The 27,725-nt window shown below is 44.5% G+C and overlaps 1 protein-coding gene across 3 annotated transcripts in view; it reads right to left on the minus strand.

Moving 5' to 3' along the window:
• FRMD4B (FERM domain containing 4B) overlaps positions 1-27,725 on the minus strand; it is an 83,674-nt gene that overhangs the window by 17,306 nt on the left and 38,643 nt on the right. For 2 of the 3 annotated variants that reach the window (XM_071756285.1, XM_071756286.1), the window contains exons 6-11: positions 25,987-26,043; positions 24,964-24,986; positions 10,921-11,004; positions 9,653-9,718; positions 8,564-8,621; positions 7,541-7,627 (exon numbers count right to left, since the gene is read on the minus strand). In XM_071756285.1, coding sequence (XP_071612386.1) covers positions 7,541-7,627; positions 8,564-8,621; positions 9,653-9,718; positions 10,921-11,004; positions 24,964-24,986; positions 25,987-26,043 — 375 coding nt within the window. Of the gene's footprint in view, positions 1-5; positions 108-7,540; positions 7,628-8,563; positions 8,622-9,652; positions 9,719-10,920; positions 11,005-24,963; positions 24,987-25,986; positions 26,181-27,725 lie in introns of those variants that run through there. The other variant, XM_071756287.1, reaches the window with a different exon arrangement.

Consider the following 27,725-nt stretch of genomic DNA (forward strand, 5'->3'; position numbering starts at 1 on the left):
CTCACGCCCGAGAGGCAACAGGTTCGACCAGAAGCATCGCAGCGCGTTCCCGAGACCGCCCTGCTCCCACGCTCATAAAAACGATGGGCGTGCTTCAAACATGACCTCTGGAGAAAAAAAAAAAAAAAAAAGGAAAAAAAAAAAAGGAAAAAAACAAAAAAGAAAAAAAAGGAAAAAAAAGAGAAAGAAAAAGAAAGAAAGAAAGAAAAAGGAAAAAAGAAAAAGGAAAAAAGAAAAAGGAAAAAAGAAAAAGGAAAAAAGAAAAAGGAAAAAAGAAAAAGGAAAAAAGAAAAAGGAAAAAAGAAAAAGGAAAAAAGAAAAAGGAAAAAAGAAAAAGGAAAAAAGAAAAAGGAAAAAAGAAAAAGGAAAAAAGAAAAAGGAAAAAAGAAAAAGGAAAAAAGAAAAAGGAAAAAAGAAAAAGGAAAAAAAGAAAAAGGAAAAAAGAAAAAGGAAAAAAGAAAAAGGAAAAAAGAAAAAGGAAAAAAGAAAAAGGAAAAAAGAAAAAGGAAAAAAAAAGAAGTGGAAAAAAGAAAAAAAAAGAAGAGAAAAAAAGAAAAAAGAAGGAAAAAACGAAAAAAAGAAAGAAAGAAACAAACAAAAAAAAAACCCCAGGAAAAAAACAAAAAAACCCCAAAACCAAAACCAAAACAAAAAACAAACAAACAAACAAACAAACAAAAAAAAAACAAAAAAAAAACCCACCGAAAAACCCCACCCCACAAAACTACCGCCTCGCTTGTGCTCTTATCGTCTGTGAGGGATGACTCCCCCGGTTCCCCTTGGATCATTTCCTCTGGGTTTTTCCCCGCCGGACGCGCTCGGCATTCCCGAGGGCTGCGGGAGAAGGGGTCACCGGTCCGAGGAGCAGTGGGGGTGAGGAGGGGAACATTCGGCAAGGGGACAACACGCAGCCTCCTGCCCAGGCAGCGGGACCCACCAGAGGGACCCACCAGCATCCCGAAGGTCCGTCTGGACCCTTCCCAACCGGAGCTGCCTCTGCAAATCCAGCCCCAGGTTGGATGCATCCCCAACCAGCTCCGCGAGGGATGCAGAGGGAAAAAGAAAAAAAGAAAAAAAAAAAAAAAAGGAAAAAAGTCTTTACATTTGTAAGGAAGCCTGCACGGAACTGCCTCAGGATGTGGGCAGAGCTTTGCCCCATTTCTTCCCCACCCTCTGAGATCCATTCCAGCCCAAACTGAAGCTGACGGCACCCGGAGCCGGGTACATTCAGCACAAAGACATTTTCCTCCTTCCACACAGCCACACAGGACTGTGGTAACTCCAGATCCACTCTCTGTGTGAGAAAACATCTGAAATTGTGCACACAGGACACATACATCCTCTTAAGGATTGAAAAGTGCCCTGTCCTTAAGCTGTCTCACTTTGGAAAAATATAAGCTCTCAGCAATCAACTCCTCTGACAAACTCCTGCAGTCAGGTCCTTAAAAAAAAGACCAAAACCACCAATGATTATGAGTAGCTTCAGAATAAGCTGTGGATTAATGGTATTTTATATAGGGGCCCTACAAAATAATAATGCATTGATGTGTTAATGAGTTTCTGCCCAACATGTCTGGATTCATGAAAACTAGAGTAAAAAAAAAAAAAAAGTATAGATACAAACAAGGGCAAAAAAAGTAATAAAGACTAAACCAGAATAAACCAAATGAAATTCTATAAGCACTCCTTCAAATAAAGTTTTCCTGAATTGTGGTCACAAGGCAATACTCAGGAATCTGTCACTGCATTACTCTTCCTGCTGCCTTCAAATACACCCTAACTCTGCACAGACATGTTTCTAAATCATTCCTAATTTCAGTCTTACCTAAACTATATGCATATTAAAAGACAAAAGAGTTGTAAAAAAAAATATCTGGAAATCTGAAACTGGTTTTTGAGGGCTGGAAGAACAATTAGGAATAATTAAAATGTTTTTGTGGAAGTTTTGCAATGGATGTTCCCTTTTAAGCAGATGATTAGGTCCACCTGAGCTAATGAATGTTTTCCTAATAGCCATCCCATTCATTTAGACTGCCAGATCCTTCAAGGCTCCTGAAAAACTCCCACTGAGCAGAGCAGGGGCTGCCTGTCCCACTCCACAGGCAGAATTTGGCCTGGTCAAGGTTTTCTGTGTCTTTCTGGAGAAGACAGAGGTGTAAAGCTCTGTGATCACACCCCATTTCCCAGGCACCTCTGTGCACCAGCCTGACTGCTACCACCAGCTGCTTCTTTTGCCAGCCCATGAGATGAAGCTTCCTGCATTTTTACTGCCATCCTCTTAGAGTTATTACAGAACACTGAACAAAACAACAACAAAAAAGAGATAGGGGCTTCTTAACACTTTTTCTCATACAAATAGGGCTGTAATTGTAGACTAACAAGACACAAAGACGACACAGACTTAAGTAGTGAGACACCTTAATAAAAGAAGCAGCTGTTTTGTTTTTTTTTTTTACCTGGCTGATCCTGCACCCAGTTTTGAATAAAATGCAAGTTTGTCTGGACCTGACAGCAGGAGCTCACTGGCGTGGAAAAACGGCTCCATCAGGATCAGAGGCAAGAGCTGGCAGATCCTCTGCTTTGAGAGATGTGCAAGAGAACTGCTCAGGGGGCCTTGGCTTGGTATTCCTATTAGCCTGATGCATTTTGCTTAAAAAAATAGTTTTGTTTTGTTCTTTTGTTTGTGGTTGCAATGGGGTGAAAAATCTAGAGAGGGGTTCTGGGGGGTTGTGTGACCCAGCACTTCTGCAGAGCTGCAGCCCCCAGGCACAGCACATGTTGCACCCAAGATGTTTCCAAGGTTGATGGCAAATTCTGACCAAGAGCTAAATTATCCAGATCTCTGAATTTCCACCCAAGAGAACACAGGGTAAAGTTGACAGGGCAGTACAACCCATGGGTTTGCTGCAGCCTTTCCCTCAGGAAGCAATTTCAAAGCACCTCGTGGTACGTGCAAGGAGGTTCAGCAACCCAGGAACTGGCTGGGAACAATCTCCAGACAAATCTGGCAATTCAAACCCAGGAAACATAAAAGTTTTCTGCCCAGAGGAATGCACCCCTCCCCGATGAAGGAAATGACTGCCCTGCCAGCACTGCTGGAAGAAGGGCTGCCTTTCAGCCCCTCCACTCCAGTTTGCTGTCTGGCATCCTAACTTCTACTGAAATCTTTTTATTTCCAATTGCTATGCCTGGCCATGAAGGGAGGCATTTGAGGAGATGGCAGGAGAGCCAAAATACCCCACACCTGCAGCAACTTCTGAGAAGAAGGCAGACAGCTCCCACCTGTGCCCGCATAAATTGTCAGAGTTCACCTGGAGGCATCCTTCATCTCTTACATATTAAGCTGTTCCTCTAAAAACCTCTTCAATCACATTTTGGTTTTTTTTTTTTTTTTAATGCATTAGGATCCATCCTTGCTTGGCGTTAACAAGATTTAGAGATGTTTCAGCACCAAAATGTCCCCAAATACCTGAGTTTTGGGGGCAGGTGATGTTCAAGCTACTTTCAGCACATCTGGAAGAAACTGAATTTTAGAGCACTATTGTGAAGGCTCTGTGTTTATTTTAAATAATTATGCAAGCTTGGTATCTAATGTCTAAAACAATGGCTTCTACTTGGCAAGAAATGAACACCATAAAAGAAATCTCTGCCTAATTAGATCTGCCTGCTGAGAAGCCTGTACAAATGCTGTTGTTTTCTGCACCACTCAGCAAAGCAGGACAGCAAATTTAAATTAAGTTAATGGTTTGGAGGAAAAAACTTTCAGCACAAGTGCTTAGTATATGTTGAATTACAAGAAAAATATCATCAGAATTACCCATTTTAGTATACTCTAAGCAAAGCACTTCTGAGAACATAATGTATTCAGGACAATCAGCATTAAAATCTAAATTCTTTTGGATTTTAAACAATACCACAGCAAGAGTAGTTCTTTTCTTCAGACATTATAGTTCATTTATCACCAGGGAGTCGCCCACAGAAACACAATGAAGTGGGAGAACAAGTCAAAAAGCCAGCAAGCTGCCTTCTCAAATTCTCATCCCTGAGTGGATCACCACGTATTGGCTGAATGCAGAATAAACTCAACTCAGACCCTAACACATTCTTCCCAGACAAGATGAGGCATTGTTTATGTCACCAGTGAGAGATAAAAGGAAGATTTATCCCAATTTCAAATGGCATAGAAAATCCTGGGACCTGTTTTATGCCTTTGCTAAATGATTCAGAGGAGACAGGGGACAGGATCTTGGCATGCCACTCCATAGCAAGCAGGAGGCATTTCTCCAAGCTGGAGGCATCTCTTGGTATCAACTGCAGCTAAAGGCAGAATATGTCTGCAAAGCAGCAGGACTGCAGAGTTCATACCAGCTGGAGAGTTAAGGCTGAGCTGAGCTCTGAACAAGAGTTGCCAAACCCAGGCTTTTTCTGCCCTATGAAACTCCAGGATTATAATCAACTGAGCCCAGCCTAACCTCCAGCCAGCATGGAGCCACTGCTTTTATCTACAGAGGCAATTCTCCTAAATGACACACAAAATAATTGTCCATTTTCAGTCTATTACAGCACTGGAGCACAGGGCTCTTCCCTTGGGTGCCCAGCAGCTCCCAGTCCCAGGTGAAGGATAAAACACAACCTCCCTTCACCAGAAACTGCTTCCATAGCAGCACCAGCTTCCAGGAGGGAGCAACCCAACTCCTTTCCTCCACACCATCCCAGATCAAGCAGGAAAATATTCCTAGTTGGACTTCAACCTCCCCAGCCAGCTTTGCACAGCCACACACAGCAGGTTCTCCTGGCCCAGCCCTGAGTTGCACATTGTCCTCTCCAACACCACACGTTCCCCTGATGGATGCTGAGGGAGGGCAAGGCTGGGAGATAGGGATCTGGGGATTGCTTCACAGGCTCTGCTGTGCAAGTTGTTTCCTGTGAGGAGTTCTCCAGCCTTGGACTTCATGCAGCAGTGTTGATCCAACAACAAAATCTTGGGATAACCACTGTGCTGCTCCAAGGCTTGTTTTTAGGTCTCTGTGCCTCGAGACCTACTTGGATAAAGCCAAAAGATTTCACTTTTTGAGGATGGAGGGTTTATTTGCTGGAGGTTAACTGACACTGCATTAATGGGTGCAGTTAATTTTATATATATTATTTTAAAATTACTATTAATTTTTTTGAAAAATTACTTTGATTAGATAGTTGGCTTTTATCAGATGCCTTTGATGAACACATTAAAAAAAATGCAGCTACACCTGACAGCAGCCATTAGCACTGCAGAAACGACACAGGGATCAGAACAGAAACCATTGATGTCAACTTAAATGGAGCACAGGCACCAATGCCTGCTCAAACTCTCCCACCTGAAACTCAGCAGCATTCCCCCTGCAGCCAGTAGCAGAGAGGTTTGCACATCCAGAGATCATTTGTATCTTTAACATTAGGAAAAGGCCAGCTTGGGCTTCATGAGACTTAGTTGAATATATATTTAAACACCACTAACTCGAGCACAATAAGGATGCTCTTTCCCAGATGGCCAGGGATAAACACAACATCACTTTAGATCCACAGTATAAACAGCAGGATAACACCAACAGATGGAAGTTGTGAGTTAACTCCATCCCAAAAAGCAAAGCAAGAAAATTCTGCTAAATCCAGCAAAACCTAGCATCTTTACTCCAAAAGGCAGGCACAGTTTACAACCCCCCTCTCCTCTTGCCTGCTGTTTCAGAAAGGACTCTGCTTGCTGATCTTTAGAGCTCAGGGGATACTACACTGCCAGATCCCTCCACACTCCTTCCATCATCTTTCTGGCATTAAACCTTCCCTCTGCACTGAGGCTTCCTTTTTAATCTTCCAGTGAATAACCAAAATTACAGTAAAGCAGACCCTTTGTAACACTTTCACTGCAGAACTGACCTTTAGTTTTTATTTTATTTCTTTTTTCCAAACACAACTCTTACTGCGTTCAAAGGCAACGCCTCGTAACTGCCTGGAGCAGGGTGGGACTTGATAGCTGAGCCCTGCTGACCTGAAAAAAATTTTCTTAATCTCCCTGATTAATGTTGTAAACTGAAATCCTACAAGTGTAAAAACTGCTGGGCGAAGCAATCCTTCTACTCAGGCAGGCTGCATTTTCTTGGAAACCACTGCTGGTCACAGCTGGACATCTTGGAGAAAGAATGATCTATATTTGACCTGACCAGGAAATTTTGTAGATATTGCCTAAAAACTCACAGCTGCTCAAGAACAAGAGGAGCTCCTGGATGCTCTTTGATGATCAATAGCTGCAGCAACACTGACTTGATTTCCTAGGCTTATTCTTGTGTCACTGTCATTTTAGAGATGGTTAAAGAGAGCTGGGATAACCTAAGTGCTTCACTAAACAAAGCAAAGAAAGGACACTGGAGTTCAACCTTGCACACACAGGTATATAAATATACCAAAAGAAACCGAGTTATAGCCTGCTCTGGCAAAAGAGAAGCTCAAGTTGAGAGCTTAAAGGGGAATTACTCTCCACAAGGAAGTTTTGTTAAGATGTGTTTTTTGGCTGAAATACACTAAACAGTATCATTTTGCAAATGTAAAAATTCCCTGGCAGGAAGCACAAGCTTCATGTGAACTCCTGCCCAGATCATTCTTATGGAAGCAGAACAGCAAAACCCCTGGACTCTTTCTCCTCATGGCTTGGATCTTCCAGCAAAGACCAGAAAGAAATCACACACATCCAACTCCCTGGTCCCTGCTCATGCACTTCTGGCTCTTCCCCCCCATATCAAGTGGGTTAAATAACTCTTCAAAGCCTGTCAGTCTTGTGACAGGGAGATGTGTGTGGCTATGGGACTGGGAAAGCTCCCAACATGTTGTGTGTTTGAGGGGTTTTTCCAAGGCCACTGACAGAAGAGGCTGTTGGGGGCTTTGCTGGAGCCAGCAGTGTGATATGGGACCCCCTGCCCCATTTAAACAACAGGAGAGGTTCTTGGCAGGGTTGACTCTGCAGGAGACAGACTGGGAGTAAGGAGGTGGAAAAAAAAAAAAAAAAACAACTTCCAGTATTTGGCATTTATTCTCAGTCCCCCCTTACAATCCATTGCATCATGGAAAGATACAGTTGCTTCCCAGGCCTGCAGTTTCATGCAGTTCCCCTCGTGTTTCATGGCTATCAGTGGATCCTTTTATCACTTCACACACACACACACAAAAATACACTCCGAAGCCAAGTGAAAATACTGCTGGAGTACAAGCCTGTAGTTTGAGAAAAAATTGCTTCATACTTCTCCACTGAACCCTGGAGGCTGCCAAAATTCCTGACCAAACTGTCCAGAGACCACCAAACTCAAGATGATGCACGAGCCAAAGCTCCCAAAGGGAGTTTCCACTATCTACACCAGGAGACCTTTACTGCCTGGGTGCCAGCAAATTCTGCTGCCTCCAACCCTTGCTCTTTTGCTCACAAGTCTTAATAAGCAACAGCTTAAAAAAGTATAATCTGACATGCAACACCACCCACCTCCCCCTGAAAAAAATCAGATGAAAAAAAACAACTTACTTTTCTTGGCTTAACTTTGTCTTGTAAGTCGTACTGGCCTATTCCTTTGTAACTTATTCCAAGCCACCATGGGATTCCTTGCTTATCCTAAAAAACAGATGTCTACATAACCAAGAGCTACTTAAGAATTGAGCAATTCCAAGATTACAGCCCAATTCATCCCCTGACAAGTATGAGTAGGTACAGAACCAGGATATCTTTTGCAAACAAACTGATACGAAGGGGATTGCTGGAGCAAATTTTAAAACTTTTCCCCCTGCTTTCTCAAGCAGAGGCAAGAAACTACATGATGGTTCTTCAAAGTGGCCCAAAAAGCAGCAGCACTGTCCCAGCAAGGGGGTATCACTTCTTGCAGGAGTGGCTGGAAGGGTGGAATGATATGGGCACAGGACAAAAACTGTGGCCAGTGATGTATCCATTAAATTCAATCATGGACAGGCCCAGAGAACAGCACAAAAAAATCAGCTTCTCCAGTACCACAGTTGTGGCCATGACTCAAAGGAAGGAGACATCACCTCTGCTGCAGAAAGCACTTTAACCCAGGCTGTGCTCTCCAAATTGGAATAAATGGTGCATTTCCATCACTCTCCAAAAATACTTTGCAGCACTTCCCACTCCAAGTATGCACCCACTAATCAGCAGACCACTTGGAAGGAGTCTTTCCTACAGTGCATCTTTTTTTCATTTATTTTGCAACTTTGATTAGAACTGTCTCTGGGGAAACTATTAACAGCTTTGGATCTAAAAGTGATCTCCAGTTTAATTAAGCTGATATGAATTTAGCTCCTGATAGGATTACAGAAGGTTTTACAGGGATGCCTTTCAGTCCTCTATAGCACATAAAGCTTCACTGCTCCCTGGAAAAAATTTTTAAAGAACACTGATGGAGGAAAAAATTATAGTGGTTGAAAAATGGGGAGTTTAATACTGATAGAAGGGTACTGAATCATCAAACTACTCCTATAGGAATGTAATCACACATAATAAGCTAAGCAATCACGTTATCTATGAGCATTTACCAACCTTCACTCCATAGTAATGAACTCCATATGTTGGCAAAGCTTCCACAACTTTCATGTACCTGTGGACAGATTTATAGTGTATCAGATGATTTTCTCTGGAGGGAATAATATCTATTAACATTTTCTTTTTTCCACACATACATTCAGGACATGTCATTTATCATTTGCATAGTTTGAAGTTCTTAATAACCGAGGGCCCGATCTTTTCAGAAAAAAAAGCTTAGCATCCTGTTTGGGGAAACAATGTGATGTTTTGGCCCAGCTAAAGCAAATGGACAATCTCATACAACAAAATATTCAATCTCTTATCAGAAGGTCAGAGAACTGAAAGTAAAAACTCTGGACTGAACATGTGAGCCTTTTGGGAAATACTGGCAATAAAGACATGTCTGTAATTATTCTATTCCAGTGCTCTGGTTCCAGTGGAGAGGCTCCAAATGGAAGTGTTTATGTAGCTGTAGGACTGTTTCATGAGGCAATTCAGGCAACCACTGAACAATCTCTCCCTTGATCCTAACAAATGAAGGCCCTGAATGGTTAAGACAGAGTTAGAGGCATCCAGGTATGGGAGAAAAACTACAAACTGTTTGCACAGGGCAACCATGGCAAGCATCTCAAACTTCCCACTGGATCTCACTGCAGGAAATAGTCATATTAACAGTGAATTAAAAATAAAATTCCACAAGTTCTGCATGCAGCTTGTTCTTTTGAAGGCCAAATTCTGAATGTTTCAATAAATGTTGGTTTGGGTTTTTTTTTACAGGACCCAAGGTAAATACTTGCCCTTAAGGATCTGATGTGAAAACCAAGTGGCAACAAGCAGGGTACAGAGAAAAACAATCTTCCAAAGTGAAGTCTAAATATTTTTTTAATTTGAGGTATCTGAATGAGCACACAATCCTAACTGCAAGCCTGTGAAATCTAAAACTTCAAATAATTTGGCTTTGAAACTCGATAAAGAAAGAACCTGACAGATTTAAATTGTAAAGTTTGCAAGCAATAATGATCAACACATTGCCACATCTTAACAAAGAAGAAAACCAGAAAAGTAAAAATATTTTCTTCACAAATTAACAAGTGTGATACTCACTGAACAATGGCTTGTCCTCTGGTCAGACCTTTAATCTGTGTATAATGCTCAATCACTCTGTCCTCACTGCAAACCAAGCACAAAACCCAATTTAGAGGCTCGGGGACTTTTTTCATGTGTGGTGGCATCTGTCGAAATTCAGACTCCTGCTCAGCATGCAGAGAAGTTTCCCTCTGTACATTTCTCACTCTGGTTTACATTCTGTTTCTTACGGATTTCTTTCCCACCCTTCATTAAGCAGCACAGAGCTGCCTGGCTGATCCCCCCCATCCCATGCTGCGTTCCAGACTAATTAGTGAATCGTTTTGGACCATCCTGCTCTGCTGCAGATGCTGCTGCAGAATAATGGCACTAATTGTATAAATTCATTTGCATGTTCTAAAGGACCAGAAATTCAAAGGGTGGTTAATGCCCCATATGCAAGACAGAAGTAGGTAAACCAGAAATGTTTTATTTCCAGGGTATTTTTTCCTCTCCTGACATTTTCATCGGTGAAAAAACCCGAAGATCTGTCAGCAATGACCTTTTTGCATTTTTCCCCATTATACACTTCAACACTTCACTTCAGCAAAATGCAAACTAAGATATGAATCTAAGTGTCAGATACTGGAAAGCCAAACAAACCACAGCAGTTCTCATTCTGAAAATAAATCATCCCATAAGCAAGTACTGGTATACTCAAAAATCCATCAGGTTCACATCACACCCAAAAAAATGAAGCTAATGAAGGAGTCAAGCTTGCACAAGGACATTGATGACAAGCAAACAGTACCACTGATTTATCCCAAATGCTCTGATCCCTTACAGTAAATTCAAGTCACAAAACTGGACCTGCCCTTCTGTTTCCAGCTTTTTTAGCTGATTTTCTCTCCCCACTCATCCTATTGAGGACAGCAGCTGGGTGGGCATCTGGCAGCCAGCCAAGGTCAGCCCACCCCAGAGGCTCTGCTGTGTGACAGCTGAAGTGCAAGGGGCTCTTTGCAAAGCCAGGCTTGGCTGGGGTTCAGATTTCAGCTCTCATGAGTAGCCCCCACATATTCTGACCCAAGCAGCTTAATCTGGGTGCACGTTCTATGTGGGATTTGCCTGGGATCTCGTGTAACTTGTAACATTGGGACAAACAGAAACACCTGAAGAGGAGCAGCTGACTCCAAGTTCTGTATCAGACAGGATGAAAACTTTTTTTTTAAAGCATTCCAAAGCTGTTTAAAAGTGATCTTGAATGGTAATTCACAGCAATAATTTACATCTTAAAATAAATAGCTCACCAGTAAGCAAGTGACGGATGCTCCTGCAGTGTCTTGGTAGGAAAGACAGGCAGTGTCTTCAAGTCTTTCCGAGTGTTTTCATCACTAAAACCAAAAAATGAGCACAGAGTCACTGCCAGTGAATCATAGATGCAGTCATTAGTTTCAGCAGCAGAAAGGGCTGTACTTGCTACCCAAGAACTTGGTGCATTGCCCCACACCAGGCTGGCATAGCAACGTAACTCTAGCTGCCCTCTCACATGACAGTGATGGATTTGGTGTCATGCAGACTCATGCTGGAACTCATTATACAGGCACAGCATTCCCAGGCCACTGTGGTGGGAGCACAGGACCAAGATTTGGGTTTGCACACACTCGATTTGCTGAGAGCAGAATGAGGCCTGAAAGAGCTGCAAAAGAAAAGCCTCTGCCCAAAGCCCAGGCTTGTAGTGCTAAAAATTATTTATCTTCAGCTAAAATCCCACCTACAGACAACACATTTCAGAAAGCAGCATGGTAGTTGTCAAATCTGTTTGACACTGCTCTGACTCAAAACAGAGGTTTTCAGTTCATATACTTTATTTTCACTGAAGAGAGTTTTCCTGGCCTGCTTATTCTGCTGAAAGTTCAAATATTTCAGACTACAGGCCCAGCTTGGAATGAAATAAGGCTTGAAGTACATGAATACAATTTCTCACGACCCTCCCCCCCCCAGCTAAATATTTGAAAATTTATTTACAGGCATCAGGAAAATGGTTAATATTTTCTCCTTGCATGCTCCATTAATTAATCAGCTGGAACTTGCACGCCTGATTTCTGCAGGATTTCTGCATGCCTTTGCAGCAGCCCCAACAAGCAGGAACATGACTCCTGTATGTAAGGAATGCATCACTCATGTCCACCAGCATCCACCTCCACTTCTGCATCCAGGCTTTCCTTGAAGGTGTTTTCCTGCTCCTGCCTTCTGGTTTCATCACATTCCACTATCAAGAGATTTCCTCTGAGCTATCCATCCCCTCAAAATCTGCACCCAGAGTGGCCCAGAGCACAGAAATCTGCTCAGTGGGTACCTGCAGCCCAAACCCCACCACATCTCCATCTCACACAGCAGCTATCCCATAAAAAGTGCAGCAAATGAAAGGTTTTTATTCCTCAGCAAGCACAGGTTCATCTGTGCCTCAACCCTAACTAAGAGGGACCACCTCCAGGGAGGAGGAAACAGTTCAATCAGCAGCCTATTTATTTTTCAGCTTCTTTGATGAAGTTGCCAAGAAAAGGGTCAATTAGCACCAAGGAGCTGTTACTGCTCAGCTTTGCTGGGCTGGGGCTCTTCTGCCAGGATTAGCCACTTTTCTTTGCAAGTTGGCCAGCACCCAAGTGCCACAAAGGGGGGGGACAGCTGGGGAGAAAAATCTGGATGTCTCAATGCTCAAATATGGTCAATGCTCACAAAAAGTTGAGGGGGGTTTTTAGTCACCCCTTAAAAGCTCATTTTGATGGGATCAAAAGGCCCCAGGACATCTCAGCTTGCAGCAAGAAGGCAGGTTACCAAGGGGTTTTGTAGGGACAAATGGAAATTCAGACAGAGCACACACTCCAGAGGCCTCAGACACCAGAGCAAAAACTAAAAAACTAAAAATAAAAAACACCAAAAAAACCCCAAAACACCATAAAGAAAAAACCCCACAAAACAAAAAACCAAAACACCAAAAAAACAAGCTCTGAGCAACCCAGCCTCATCTCACAGCTGACTCTTCTCAGAGCAGGAGGTTCAGTCAGATTGTCCCTTCCAACTTCAATCATAGACTCACAGGGTAATTTATTATTAAAATAAAAATATCCTCCCATTTTTAAGCCTGATTCACAACTGCAATGGCTGCTGCAGCCATCAGGGTTGGCAGGGAAATGGAGTGAAGAAGTAGTTTTGGAAGGAGGCAATAACACACGAGCTGATTTTTACCCAACAAGGGGGCTGTTCCTCTAAATATAGATTCTCAACCCCTAATATTCATAATCAGAGGTTTAACGGTTGGTCTGTAAAACCCAGTTTAAAAACCTGCTTGCCAGTGAACAACAAAACACCCAAGCAAGGGCTGAAGCACTAACAAGGCTGATGCTGGGAAGCAAGAGCTGAGCTCTGGCCAGGCAGGGGGGGACAGATGATTCCCCAGATGTCACCATCACAGCTGGATGGAGAGGTCCCAAGCTCTCCTTCACCATCTCCTCTGGGGCCAGTAGCTTCACTGTCACTGAGACTCTGCAGAAATGCCACAGGTCATGGTAGCTGTGTCCTACCATCCTTGGAAATGCCACTTTTTGCCCAATTTGTGGCCTACCTGTCTTCTCACTGGGTTTTTCCACTCCTTGTGGGTTACTGGTTGAGTAACTGCTTATTTTATCCCCATCCAAAGCCAAAAGGAGGGTACCAGTTAAGCTGGAGTGATGAGTAGAAGCTCCTCAATATGAAAACATCCATCACTGGATTTAAACCAAGCACTGGCCAGCCAGCACAACCACCTCCTTGAGACAGTCTGTGGGCTCAGAGTGGAGACACAGAGTGACCAAAGAGCCACAGTGATGGCTGTCCCATGACAGGGGACACATCCCATCAGCACTACGTTCATTAGCAGTTCATTAGCAGCAGAGTCCATGGAGCTGGAACGACTCAGAGCAGAGCTGGACCTTCCCTGTTCTTCTGCCAACCTACAAAAACCCATTCAGCTTCCCTCAACAGCAGAAAATACACTTTTATCAGGCAAAGTTGGCCCTTGGGACTTGCCTTCCCAAAGGGACCTGATCTCATATCCTCAGGTTCAGACACCCCAGGCTGTACCTTTGCAGTTGGAGAGACCATCAAAATGGACTTAACAAGGCCTGCAAGTCTTGAGAAGCCAGAGGAGGATTTTATTTTCTCCTGTACAGTTGTAAAATAAAGTCTGAAACATTCCTAGAAAAATGTAAAAGACTTTGCACAGCTCCTTGCATCCTGGATGCCTTCAGACAGCAGAGGCTGGCACGCAGCATCCCTGATCTGCTGACTGCACCATCCAAGGATTAGCATCTGGGATGATTCATGGCTTCAGGGATAATAAAAGCCTCAAATGTTCCTCCTCCTCCATCCACAGAGTTCATTATCCCTTCATCTGCACCGAAGGGCCTGAGCACATCTCCCTTTGACCTTCAGGATCACTTTCCCAAGCTCTCCAAGCCCCAGAAGTTGCCCAGAGGTGACAACTCCAGATAGCAGGAGTGAGGGGTTGAATTATTACCTGTTCCTGTTTGGTTTTACAACAACCACAAGATGAGACAGAGATCCAGGGCAGAAAACCCTGGCTCCAGCTGTCCAACCATCTGCATTATCTCCCAACCAAGCACACTGGTGCTGGACCTGGTGTGTCCATGTTTGGACCTCAGAAGGGCAGGAGGAGGACTCAGATGTTGGGATGGAGGAGCCCACTTAATTCTGGCCTCTGCTATGGAAGAGGCTTGACTGGTAGCTACTGGCAAAGTGTCAACCCAAATTTAAACTGCCCAGAGCCTTTGGAAAAAGGTTTGGTTACTTCCCAAGAGAAGAATATAGGAAACTCTCATTTGAACTGTTTTTCCACTATGGAGTAGAGTCAAAGAAAAGCAGCAGATGGACCCTTTCCTTCCCATCCCACCTGCTAAAGGGAAGGGTTTTTTCCTAGCAAATATTGAGCAGAACTTGAATTTCTCTGGGCAACATAAATGAAAATCTACATCAGACACTTCCCACGCTGAACCTCACTTTGCATTCTTGGTACTTTCTGTATTTCATTTTCTGTCCAAAGGCAAACAAGTGTTGGGCAAGACATGATCCCCATCAACATGTCCCACTCAGCTGTGCCAGCCCTGTGGAGAGGGAAGGCAGCATCTCTCCAAACAGCCAACAGTTAATACTTAACCACAGAACAGACTACAAATAGAAGTCCCCACATTCACACTACTATCTCTAGCAGCAAACCAGAACCAACCCCACTTGCTTCCTCCAACCCACTGATTTTACACCAAAATTTCAGGCATATTGCTAAAACCCCAACAGAAATCTGGGAAACACCCAAGCCAGATTATTGTGGCATGCTCTGCCTAAAGCACATGAGTGAAAATTAAGAGACTTAACATATTTATGCTCCCAGAAAGTGCATCTTCACAGTTTGGCACTGAGTGATCCAACACTCCCTGCTATGCACTGATTTACAGAACTTTGCTTAATTAGGACCATTTGTCAACAGCTGCCCAGGGTTTTCCCTGCACCCACTGTCAAAACCAGGTTATGCCTGTTGCTGAGGCAGGGAAGAGCTTAGATGCAATAAGATGTGGTTAATGAGATTAGCATAAAATAATGAAGAGCAGCAGACACACCCAGAGCAGTAGAAGCAACACATTGGACTACACCAGAACAGCTTATCAGCCTGCAGCATCTTTGTAAATATTAACAGCTTTGATAAGGATAGGACTTCAGTCAACTTCTAAGTAACTAAAGCAATGGTAGGTGTGCCTGTCTCTGCTGAATTGTGTTGATAACACTTTATAGAGTAGGAATTTATCACTGGACAAAGTTCATTGTATAGTGATTTTCCTCTGTTCTCGAAGCCTCCTGACCTCCCATCAATACTTTCTCTTGCTGCTGTGTGATCACTGGAATCAGTCCTCCTGGCTCTGATTGCCACTATTTTGTATTCTGATAATTCTTGAAGTGAATTTTAGGCACACTGCAGGTAACATTTAGAGTGCTCTTAGAAAATATTGACCAATCTCTCAAGTTAACTCCAAAGTTCTTTGATGAAACCTATAAATCAACAGATACCTCTGAGAATCACATGTGAGATACCAGCAGAGCTGTGCAGCTAAAGGATGGCAGGGTATCACCCTACAGGATGCTTCAAAACCTTCCCATTAGGATTTTTCTTGTAGTTCTGTTCAAGATATGTAGAGCTAGTAAAATAAATCAAAACAGCACACAAATTAGATACCTAAAAGCTGACAATCTAAGTTTTCAGAGAGCTGCTCAGGCTACTCAAGTGATGTTAGAAAGTGATGTTATTCTTGGGAATAAGCCCTGAATTCCTTTGCTCTGTGACACTGCAACACTACAAGAACCTCCCATGTTGCTGCTCACACCTCAGCCTGGCCCTAAGGGGACTTTTTCGAGTGACCAGACTCAGGGTTCTGTCCCCAAGGTCTCTCTGTGGTGACACAAATCATCACACTGCAGCTGGACTGCTTCAGCAAGAGGTGCCTTTTCTGTAAGCTTTTGTTTTGTTTTAAAATAAATGGAAGGGCTGAGCATGGCAACCTCAGCACTCCCATGGAGGTTGGGTCTGCCCTTCAAAGGTCCCACAAGAAACAGGTGTGAGGAGGAAGCAGGAAGGCAACAGAGGGGGGGAAAAAAAATGAATGGGGTTAAAAGTGCAGGAGAAAAAAAGGCAGGAGAGAGGGGAAGGCAGAGGGAGAGCCGATGGATTTAGCAGCTTTTGAGTATGTCAGAGCAGCAGGATCTTGGCAGCAGGATCTTGAAATGTGCTCTCTGACAAATCCTCTTTTGTGACAAACGCCAGACGTTTCCCATCACTTCCCAACCTTTCAGTTCATGGTCTGCTGGCACACTCAAGAAAGTTATTTTTCTAATGAAGGAAGAGCAGGATCCGGAAAGGCCCTGAACAAGGGGCTCACACCAGCACAGGAGAGCCAGAGCCAAACCCTAAAACCCTTCCATCAGCAGGGAGCTTGGCATGGGGCAGGGCTGCAAAGTCTGCCACTTGAATACCAGATAAGAACTGCCTGCTCAGAAAGGTATTTGAAGGAGCACTTTTAAGAGCCTTCCAACCCTGTACATAAAAAAAAAAAAAAAAGAACATGATAAGCAGTGCATGGTTTTTGCAGCTTTAGGCTTGTTGTACATCTGTGCTGAGGCCACGCTGTGGATTCCCATGTTGTGCTGGAACACCTTTAGTTTCTCAGCTCAAGAGGGATCTGCACTAAACACAAAGTGTGGTTGGGACTGGGCAACCCTTCCCATGCTTAGCACAGGCTGGACCACAGCTTTGATATCTCCATCTCCAGTCCTGCTCCTTTAGGCTGATTTCTCTGCTTCTCAGGAAGAAGAGTGGATGATGCTTATTGATCACACTGGGGTTTTGTGATCCTACTTGTTAGCTTCTGGAAGATTGACCAAGAGCACCAAGGAAAAAAGCCACATTTCTCTCATCAGCTCCATGCATGCACCTCTCTATTTATAGAGTGTGTGTGTGTGTGTGTGTGTGTGTGGACCAGCCAAACAAGAGCTTGAGATGCTCCCAGAGCCACCTCACCAGTTAGGGCACTGGTTACATTCCCACTCTGCTGATTGGGAAGAGGCTGCCAGGGACCCAACACCTCATTGCTACAGAAAATCTACAACCTGAGCCTGTCCTAACCTCTCAGTTCTTTTTTACAGCTCTTGATGGGAAATACAGAGATGCTGAAAACCCTTGGGTCCTTGAATGACACACCTGGTGACAGCTCACAGCCCCAGGGGTCTGGCACAGCATCCACAGGTTTGCAGAGCTGCTCAGCCACCTGGGCTTAGCTCTCAGCCCAAATGGGAAGCAGAGCAGCTCTGCATTACCTGGGGATTTAGAGCAGAGCAAAAGATGCTTATTCACAGCTGGTACAAAGCTTGAAGGATGTCAATCCCTTCCTCACTACCCCAGACTGTTATTTCTAACATTCCCACTTTTCTTCCTGTTCACACAAAAGTCAGCTTAGCCGTGTTAGTTGTGGGGCTTTAGGGTGGCTGAGCACAGAAGCAAAGTTTAAAGCTTGTTATCATAACCCAGTGTGCTGAAACAGAGATAGATGGAACCACAAGAAAAATAAAGTATCCAAATAACGATAAAGAGCTGACAAATCTGCAAAAGCAAAAAAGCTGAGGCTGAAAAGCTGTCTTCCCATTTCCTCACTGCACTGCACACTCAAAATACACCCCACAGAACAGATCCCAACCACCACAGGAAGGAAAAGCAAGGAAGATTTATTTTTGCTTTTTTAAAAGTGAGGATGTTGTTTGAAATCAGACCAGAGCTCAAACTCCTGCTCACAGCTGATGCAGGACTGGAGACACTCTCTGTAGTCCTGGCAAAGTTTCCTAGATATTCAGTAGAGGGAAATCAGCATGTTACAATGAAAAAACCTATGAAATTTAATTTTACAACAGGAAAAGGTAATGTTTTTATGCTGAACTTGTACTTGAGGGAATTTCTAGGGGGAGAGAGCATCTTTTACCTCAGGCTATGGATGTCATGATGCTACTTCAAGCCTAACAGCTATGACAGCAACATGCCCCAACCCATCCCCTGCATGGGAGACAATCTGGGGAATGATGAATTTTTCTGGCACCACAATTGCCTTGTCTTGCATCCACTTTGGATGCAGAGCACACAAGGGTGAAAAAAGTTCACCCTGCCTGGCTTGGTTGTACCTCCTATAGCACTGCCTCTCTGAGATAAAAGTGCCTTAAATGAAAAAACAAAAATCCAGAATAAAGGACTGTGGAGGGACACTTCAGAGAGGACAAAAACCAATGAGTTCTTTGGTGCCTCTCAGAAAACTGTAGGGACATCATGCATATGACATCTAAAAACTGCAAGTTTCTTATCAAACTGTCCTATTTTATTATTAAGTTACACTGCCACATGCAAGTAGTAAATGCCATGAGATCAGATTATTAAATAACTGAGAACATCCTTATATTTCCTTTTCATCCAACCCTTTTTGCTTGTTTCATCCACAGTTCTTCCACCTAAATTCATCTGCTGCATCAGAAGCACACTGTATGAATCCCTTGAGAGCCCTTACAGAACTGCTTTATGTCATCCATTACCAGGACATCATTGCAGGGACTATGTCCACTTTGGTCTGCCCTGAACTGTAGGAATCTACAAGCAGTATCAGAAGAAAAAGCCCTCTTGGTGTTAAATGTCTAGCAGAAAATTAGGGTCCTACCTTTTTTTTTTTTTGTCTTGAAAAAGGAGAGAATACAAGAAAATAATGTTTTCATCTCAGAACTGCTGCCTAAGTCCTCAGGGAGATGGAGCTCTCCATATGCTGCTTTCCCTCAGCTATCCTGGGGTGTAGAGCCCCAAAACCAGTGCCTCAACAAGTACAGGGAGATTTGCACACTGCTATAGGAAAATTACTACAGTTTTCAACCTGCTTTTCTTTGAAGAAGGTATAAAATTCAGTTAAGCAGAGAGTTTTTTGGGAAAGTGGGTATCTGATACCTGTCCAGCAAAGGAGTCATTTTCATTGTAAGAAATACATATCAAACATGATTATTCCCTAAACCTGCTTAACACTTCATTAGATGCTTCCAAATAAAGAGAAATAAATCATCAGCCCCCTCAGCAAACAGGCTCTAGGTTAATAAATCTTGGCTCATCTTATTTCAAACTGGTTACTGCAAAAGAGGGAGCTCAGGAAAGCACACAGCTGGGTTTGACTGAGTTAATGGTTCACCAGAAGGTGCCTGGCAAGATATTTACTGCAAAAGTGAGCAGAGTCACAGCTGAAAGGCAAAATACACACTGAGTCACTCACCAAACAAGCAGCTGGAGAGCACAAGGAGCTCCACTGCCAGCACCAGTGCCCAGCACTGATTTCCAACCCAGCAGACATGGCCCACGGGGAGCTGTGGGTGACACTGGAGAAAGCCTCAGTAAATAGCAGTGTGTGGGCACTTAAAAGTGCATTTGCACAGAATAGAAAATCATAACCTATGGCAGGCACCAGACAGGTGCCCTGAGACACTGACCCACCAGTGATCCCCTGATACACGTGGAAGGAAACCTCAGGAGCTGAAAGTCTCACAAGTCTCCTTCCCCAGCAACACAGCCTAAGAGGGGCAGTGTGGTGGAGCAAAAGGGTTTGTGCTGGAGAACTGACACCCACATTGTTGGACCCATTTCAGGGCTTTCTTCAGGCCAGCTCCAGCCTGGTCCCCCAGCCTGAGCTGTCATCCACGAGGTGGGTTCCACTCCTGGACACACCTTGAGCCCTCTGAGACCTCTCCAGGATGCAAACCTGATGAAGAGGAATAAGAACAACTGGGAGATTTGATCTATAAATTTATATTTCCTGGAGATGGCCACACCTGGAGTTTTGGTCATACGAACCTAGTAAGGTTACCAGAACCAGACTGGACAAATCTCAGGTGTGTGCTGTTCCTAAAGCTCCTTGAACCCTGGGGTGAGCAGTGAGCAGGTGCTTTGCTATCAGCCAAACATTAACTTTTCTCAAGCAGCTATTTTCTAGCACTGCCCAAGTTATCATTTTCACATCCTCTTTTACAAAAAGAATTTCCAGTTTGGAAAAAAAAGTCATCTGTTGGCAAACTGCCATCAGGGAAACACAACCCAAAATCTAGGAAGTGAGCACTCACTTTTAATTAAGGGTAAATTTTTAATACCAGTTTTTTGCACCTAGACCAAGCACTTCATTTTTCTGTTCTCAGTAAAGTTTTGAAATTCAGGAGTTGCTGAACCAATTACTCCCCAGCTGTTGCTTGCAGGGGTATCTTTCACACAAACCTTTTCCTTTTACAAACCATGTTTTATCACACGTGTAATGATAAACCCTGGTGCCTCACACATGTCAGCTATCAGGAATTCATTATTTTGTCTGTGCTATGTTATACCAGTCAGGAGTTATCTTTGCAGCCCACAGGCCAGAATCAAAACTGAGTGTGTCAGCTATTTAAAAGAAAATGGAAGCCCTCCTCCAGAAATTTAATTAATTTTCAGGGAGCACAGCTGGGTTTCAGTCCTGCAAATGTTACTGGGGAAAATGGGATCCAAGATTACCAGTCAGAAAACAAAGTTTAAACCTCTGTTTATGGTCTGTTTATGGTCTCTGAAGTTAATCTGACTTTATTAAATAGTTTTCTACAGCTACAGAGACAGCATTTAGGACTGTCAGTCCTACATCTCTGTTATAAATTGTCTTCATCAAGCTACAAAGAAAAATAATACTGTTTTACTATTTTATGCTATTGTACAGCATTTTCGAGGGCAGATGCTTAGTCTGTAAACCAAAACCAGCTAAATCATTCATTTTCCAAGAAGGCAAGGCTTTATATGTTGCATATTTACATGAGAAATAATTACCAAACTGATTATTTTGTTCACCTGCCAAGACAGTAACTTTTAAAAAAAATTTAAATAAAATTTCTCAAATAAAAAGTATATGGACTTTTTTCTTTTCCCAAAAACAACCAAACCAGAAAATGCAACTTGGATCAAACTCTTTTTTTTAAATCCTTGAAGAGTTTAAAAAAACAGACTTCATAAAATCAATCCTGCAGTATTTTTCTCTTTCATTTGCAAATACAAGAGTGGAGGAGTGCAATTCACTAGTGCAGAGTTTCAAAGCTCCTATCAGTGAGTAATACCCTGCTTTGGTTTCCTGTTACAGGAGCTGGAGAAAAATTGAGAGGAATTCAGTTTAAACAGAGACTCAGCCAACTGGATGCCACTTGTGAAAGATGACTTGTGAAAAGCAAACACAAGCAAAATGTTACATCCCTCCTCTTGAGCTCAACATGCCCAGGGGGTGCAGAGGAAGGCAGAGAGCCCCAGACTTGCATCCCAGCATCCCAGATTTGCTGGGACATCCCAGCAGCAGAACTCTGGGGAGGAACCACTCCCCTGTCCCATGGGGGGAGAGGAACAGCTGAGCAAGGATCTTTGTCTTCAGCACACACAGAGGGAATTATCTTGGCTGGGACCACCAGTGGGGTAAACAGGAACAGGAACTGGGTGTGCAGGGATCATTGGGGTTTGCTGTCATCTTTGTGACTTGCTCCTTTTGCAGCCCATGGTAATTTCTGACTCCCTTGGAGGCACCAGAGCTGTCCAAACCAGGCACATACCCAATGGAAACGATGTGGCTGCAATTTTGAAGCATGTTGTTCAGTTTGATCAAGATGTCTCAAAAGGCAGGGTCCTCCCAATGTGAGACTTGGGTGGTTTATCCCACACCGAGCCTCTCTCTGAATTATAGGGTGCATATCCCCACCCTAACAGCCCAACCCAGGGCTCTGAGCCCTATTTGTAAACCACCTGCAAGGGCCAAACCCCAAAGACCCCAAAACTTTCACACTGTTAGTACTACCAGCCTGCCAAGTCCCTCCAAAGTGACCTTTGCAGTGAAGAAACCCAAAGTTTTGACTTTCCCCAAACGCTTGCACGTCAGGTTTGCTCTCTGAAAAGAAACAGATTTCAAAAGAATGTGCTCGCCCCCTCAGAAAGGGGAAGGGGGGGGCTGTTTCTCAGGAGATTGCTGCTCTCTGCCATGAAGACGTTATCTGAGAATTTGAGCAGTGGATTGGGAAAGGGGTTACTGCAGGAGTCTGAAACATTCGGACCCTGGTACAGATCTGCCTTGCTGCCAGCTGGAGAGAGGGGAAATGCCACACAGTGACCCCACCACGGGACATGTCCCCAGGGAAAAGCTCCTAATGGGATGCATCCAAAAGCAGCCAGGTAGAGATCACCAGAGTTGTCTGGACTGGCCCATTTTTCACTTCCAGAAAGCTAATCCGTAGGACTTCAGGCAATTCCTGTATTTACCCAAGTTCACTCAGCACTAATCCAACACCAAAAAAAAAAATAAAAAAAATAAAAAAATAAAAAATGAACCTACGTGTTCTCACGTAAGTAGAAATGGTGCAAGAGCCACATTCCAAAAAATGATTCAAAGTGGAATTGCCAAACAGCACTGAACAACAACCACACCAGCCCCAGGACAACCACGACCGGGCAAGGGCGAGGACGTGTACAGGGGTGAGCTCAGGAGGGGAAGGGCAGCCCCACAGTATCTTTGTTAACAGACACTGGTAATTAAGCTGGTGCTTTATCAGAGGTGGTCCAAACAACCACTGGTGCTATGTAAAATGAAATTCCTTCACTTGTGGTGCCCGTGACAGCTGGCTGGGCTCATCTGCTGTGGAGGCATAACACGTGTTTTGTTTAGGGAAAGGGAGCAATTGCTGCAGCTATTTTCATGGAAACCCATCCAGTCTTCTTCCCTCCAATTTTCTTGGAATACTTAGGAAGGTAAACCTGGGCAATCCACCCCTTGCAACGTGTCTGTGGAGGCATGGAAAATAACCACAGAGGCAGCTCTTGGGCACGTGAAGCAATGCTTACAGCCCTATTTATGGCAAATGATAAGGAATCCGCGCTCAGTTGAAACCACATCAGGGAGGGTTTTTCACCACAAAGGTAATTTTTAACCTTAATGCCCTTTCTTGAGACTGGAGAGCACGTGCCACCAGTTGCTACAGCTTGACAAGTTACTTCTTGTCAAGTCAACAGTGGTGTTTTGGTTACCTGTACTTACCCTGAGTTAAGCTCAGGGTGCCCCTGTGAGAGCTGCCAAGGTGAATGGTATTTCCAGAGAAAAATGCAGCACACCACGGCCATGAAGAATAAACTATGGGTCACCAAGTATGTTTACAGCATGAATAAGAACAGAAATCAACTGTACAGCTGGCCCATCCAGCTGATCTTAGTCACAAGTTACTTCTTGTCAAGTGAACAGTGGTGCCCTGGTTACCTGAACCTACCCCGAGTTAAGCTCAGGGTGCCCCTGTGAGAGCTGCCAAGGTGAATGGTATTTCCAGAGAAAAATACAGCACACCACAGCCATGAAGAATAAACTATGGGTCACCAAGTAGGTTTACAGCATGAATAAGAACAGAAATCAAGCGTGCAGCTGGCCCATCCAGCTGATCTTAGTCACAGGTTACTTGTCAAGTGAACAGTAGTGCTCTGGCTACCTGTACCTACCCCAAGTTAAGCTCAGGATGCCCCTGTGAGAGCTGGCAAGGTGAATGGTATTTCTAGAGAAAAATGCAGCACACCACGGCCATGAAGAACAGATTATGGGTCACCAAGTAGGTTTACAGCATGAATAAGAACAGAAATCAACTGTACAGCTGGCCCATCCAGCTGATCTTAGTCACAAGGACATCTTTTCCTCCCTGCAGGCATGACAGCACGCCAATAAAAGAGGAAGGATGTTGTGATGGGCTTCATGGAGCGTGTCCTTTAGTGGAGAAGGGACTGGCATTTATAGAAGGGGTCTTGAGCAGCAGCACTGGCACTTATTTGACAACTGAAGGAAAAGCAGGGGCTGTCACTGCCACGGGCTCTGGCAGCCAGACGTGACTTGTTCCCTGTATTTCAGCAGACAGCTCTTCTCTGAGCAGTTCCTAAGCCTGGCTCCTGAAAGCTGGTGTAAAGCTAAAGCATAAACACACCTCCCTTCCCACATGGAAACTCAGCAAGAAGTGAAATATTAACGTGACCAGAGCCAACCTTCTGAATTTCTATTTGCTTAGTGAGCTGGTTCTAATTGGAGGTTTTCTCCTTGGCTCTAAGAGGTCTAAGAGGAGGGTCACCTCCTCCCCCTGGCACTCCAAGGCCAGTTCCCATACCCAGGGCATGGTAAAAAGTGATCTCCAAGGGCAAGCCTGGTCTGATGGAGGCAGCTTTAGACAGCTCAAGCACAGCAACCGGGTCAAACACCAGCTACAACACAACTGTTGGGTCAAGTGGGGCAGGTGCAGAAGAAAGCAGCTCATTGATCTCTGGTGCAGGCAGCTGACAGGCTCTGCATCCCTCTGCATGTGCTGTCACTGTACAGGGCAGGCTTGCAGGCAAGGTCAGCCAGATGGACCCAACCACAGTGCAAAACATGGGTTTTCTGGTAGCTAAGAGTAAGAGCTTCCCCCCCCCCATCCCACTCTGGCACCCATGCTTGGGGAGGGGAGCAAAGCAGAATGGCCTGAAAACTTGTTTTTTGAGTCAGAGCCTGCTCACAAAAGGCATTACTCACCCTGCACACTCAGATTTTACCCAGCCCAGCAGTGCATTTCACTTTCTTCAGCCACTTGCTGGCAGCTGGACTTTACCCCCATTTTTTGATTGTTTGCAATACAATGCCAACACAGAAAAACACATCCATCAAGCACACTGGTATTAGAAAGGAAAATGTTATTACCTGGAATAGTCCCCTTTAGCTTCCTACAATTGAAAAACAGTGACAGAATTAAAACATGAGCTCTTCAAAAGTCCTCGATTTTCCCAGCATTGTTCACTTCCCCACTCCCACAGCTCGGAGACCAAATCCTGACCCCACTTAAAAGCATGGAAGCTGCCTGAATGTATTCAAGAGCAGAGTTCAGCCCTTTACACTTTCAGCTGTACATTATCCCCCTTACACTATAAATAAAAGTGCTTCCAAAACGGGGATTCATTGCACATTGCAAATCAAATGTCACTTTTCCTGCACAAGAAGTGAAATAGAAGTCTCTCTCCAGCCGACCACATCCAGCTAAAGGTCAGCTCTCCCAGCAGGTCAGCAGTTGGGAGGAATTGTGCTCACTTGAGATGCAAACAGTGCAGGGAGATCCAGCCACTGTGGCACTTTTGTCACCGAGAATGCAGTGGGGAGAAGAAAAAAAAAAAAAAAAAAAAAAAAAAGGGAAAAAAAAATCCCTCAACGTTTTAAAGGTGGAATTCTATTTCATAGAAAGTGGTGAATAACCAGAGTCTGAGTACAACAAAACTTGATTAAGGAGAGGAAAAACTGACAAAATATTTCAGTATAAGAGGTGTCAAAAACATCTGTTCTGAAAGATCCAAAGGTATAATACAGCGAGTTTAACTACAGCATCATAATCAGATCTCCAGAACATATTTAAAATAGAAACAGCAATAAATCGGCTGCCCAAATAAATTACTTCCCTTGAGGAGTTTTTCCTCTTCCCTTCCTCTCTTTCAATTAAAAATTCCACAAAAAAACCCAGATGAGAACAACAACTCCCAACTTTCTCAGCTTCTCCTCCCCGGCAACCCCAGAGATTCTAAACAACGCTGCATGCTCTTGAGAGAGAGGAGTAGAAAAAAAAAACCTCAAAACCCCCAAAACCAACAAACCCAAAAGTCAGAATGCAGCTGAGCTAAAGCAAACCCAATTCAGCAGTGTCAGAACCGGCCAGAACCAGAAGGCAAAGGCGCTTACCTGCAGAATCAGAGCTGCCAACTTGAAGACGGTCTCGCTTTCCACTTCGATCTGGCCCTGGGCAGGGAAAGAGCCGAAACCACAACGTGAAGACAACGCGCTCCGCCTCGCTGCCCCTCCCCACCGCTCCGCACCCGCGCAGGGCAGCGCAGGGCACCGCGGAAGAGGGAGGGAGGGAGGGGGGGGGGGGGGGGGGTGTCAGCTCTCGGTGCCCGCCCTCGGAGTCCCCTCCCCGCGTCCCCCTTTTGTGATCGTGTTCACCCCCCCCCCTCTTCTTCCCTCCTCCTTCCCTCCTCTCTGTTTTCTTTACAAATCTCTCTTTTATTGCGTTTTCTGGGCTTTGCCTTCCTGCATCTGAGCCTGCCTGCCCCGGGACCCGGTCCCGCTCACCTTCCCCTCGAGCAAGGTCCACCCGGGAGGTATTTTTATGGCCCCCCGGGGCAGGGACCGCAGGTCTTTGCCGTGATGGTGGCACGCACACCCCTGGTGCTAGTTAAGGAATACTCACTAACCACAAGGATAATATAACTTGGAGCCTGGATCTTGCAGCCTCCAGTTGCAAATGCTCAGAAAAAAAAAAAAAACAAAAACAAAAAACCAACACAGCCTCCCCACACCCCCCCCCCCTCCAGTGCTATACAAATCTCCTGTGCCTTGGCCCCACTCCAAACCCAGTCCTGTCCTGACAGCTCTGTGCTCTGGGTGACTTCAGAGCCGTGCACTGATTAATGCCAAAACATCAAAACTCCAAGCAGGATCCTTTTTCCCCTGCTTGCAAGGTTCAGGGTAATCTTTCAAAGCCAGTTTCTCACAAGGAAAAACCCTGCCCTTGGTTTTCCACTGGGACCAGCAGTAACACTGGAAGAGGAAAGGAGATGAGCTTCCAGCTGGACTCCTGGGTTGTTGAACCTATCCCTTAACACCTACTGCACCCTGCAAACTGTATATAACAGACAAAACAGTCCAGAAACCCTCCCACTAATATAGAGATTTTTTTTCTTAGTGACCTTCTGGAAATAAAGGCAGTGGACATGATGCCTGAATCCTGCCACTGGGATTCCAACACATCCTCTGCCACTGAGATCCCAAAACATCCTCTGCCACTGGGATCCCAACACATCCTCTGCCACTGGGATCCCAACACATCCTCTGCCACTGGGATCCCAAAACATCCTCTGCCACTGGGATCCCAACACATCCTCTGCCACTGAGATCCCAAAACATCCTCTGCCACTGAGATCCCAAAACATCCTCTGCCACTGAGATCCCAACACATCCTCTGCCACTGAGATCCCAACACATCCTCTGCCACTGGGATCCCAACACATCCTCTGTCACTGGGATCCCAACACATCCTCTGTCACTGGGATCCCAACACATCCTCTGTCCCCATGACCTGCTGGCTGAATGAGAGGACAAAGCAGACTGAAAGCTGAAGTAGTGCCAAACCCAGGGTAACAGGAAGATCTACAGAATTCCAGACAGATACAGGGAAATGACAACTCACAATATATAGGGCACATCTGGAGCTCAGCTAATTTACCCCAGCTGCAGGTCTGGCCTACAGAGGCTAAATTCAAAGTGAGCAAACAAATAATTCAATTTTCATGGAAAGGAAGTTTTTTTTTTTTTTTTTGCCAGCTTTGTCAATAAAACATTCCAGCAGCAGCACTCCCCCGGGCTGCTCCACAACAGCAGACCAAGAGGAATTTCCCCTTCCCAACAGGTGTGGCAACAGC

The sequence above is a fragment of the Heliangelus exortis genome, chromosome 12 (genome assembly GCF_036169615.1).
Source record: "Heliangelus exortis chromosome 12, bHelExo1.hap1, whole genome shotgun sequence".
NCBI classification, from domain to species: Eukaryota; Metazoa; Chordata; class Aves; order Apodiformes; family Trochilidae; genus Heliangelus; species Heliangelus exortis.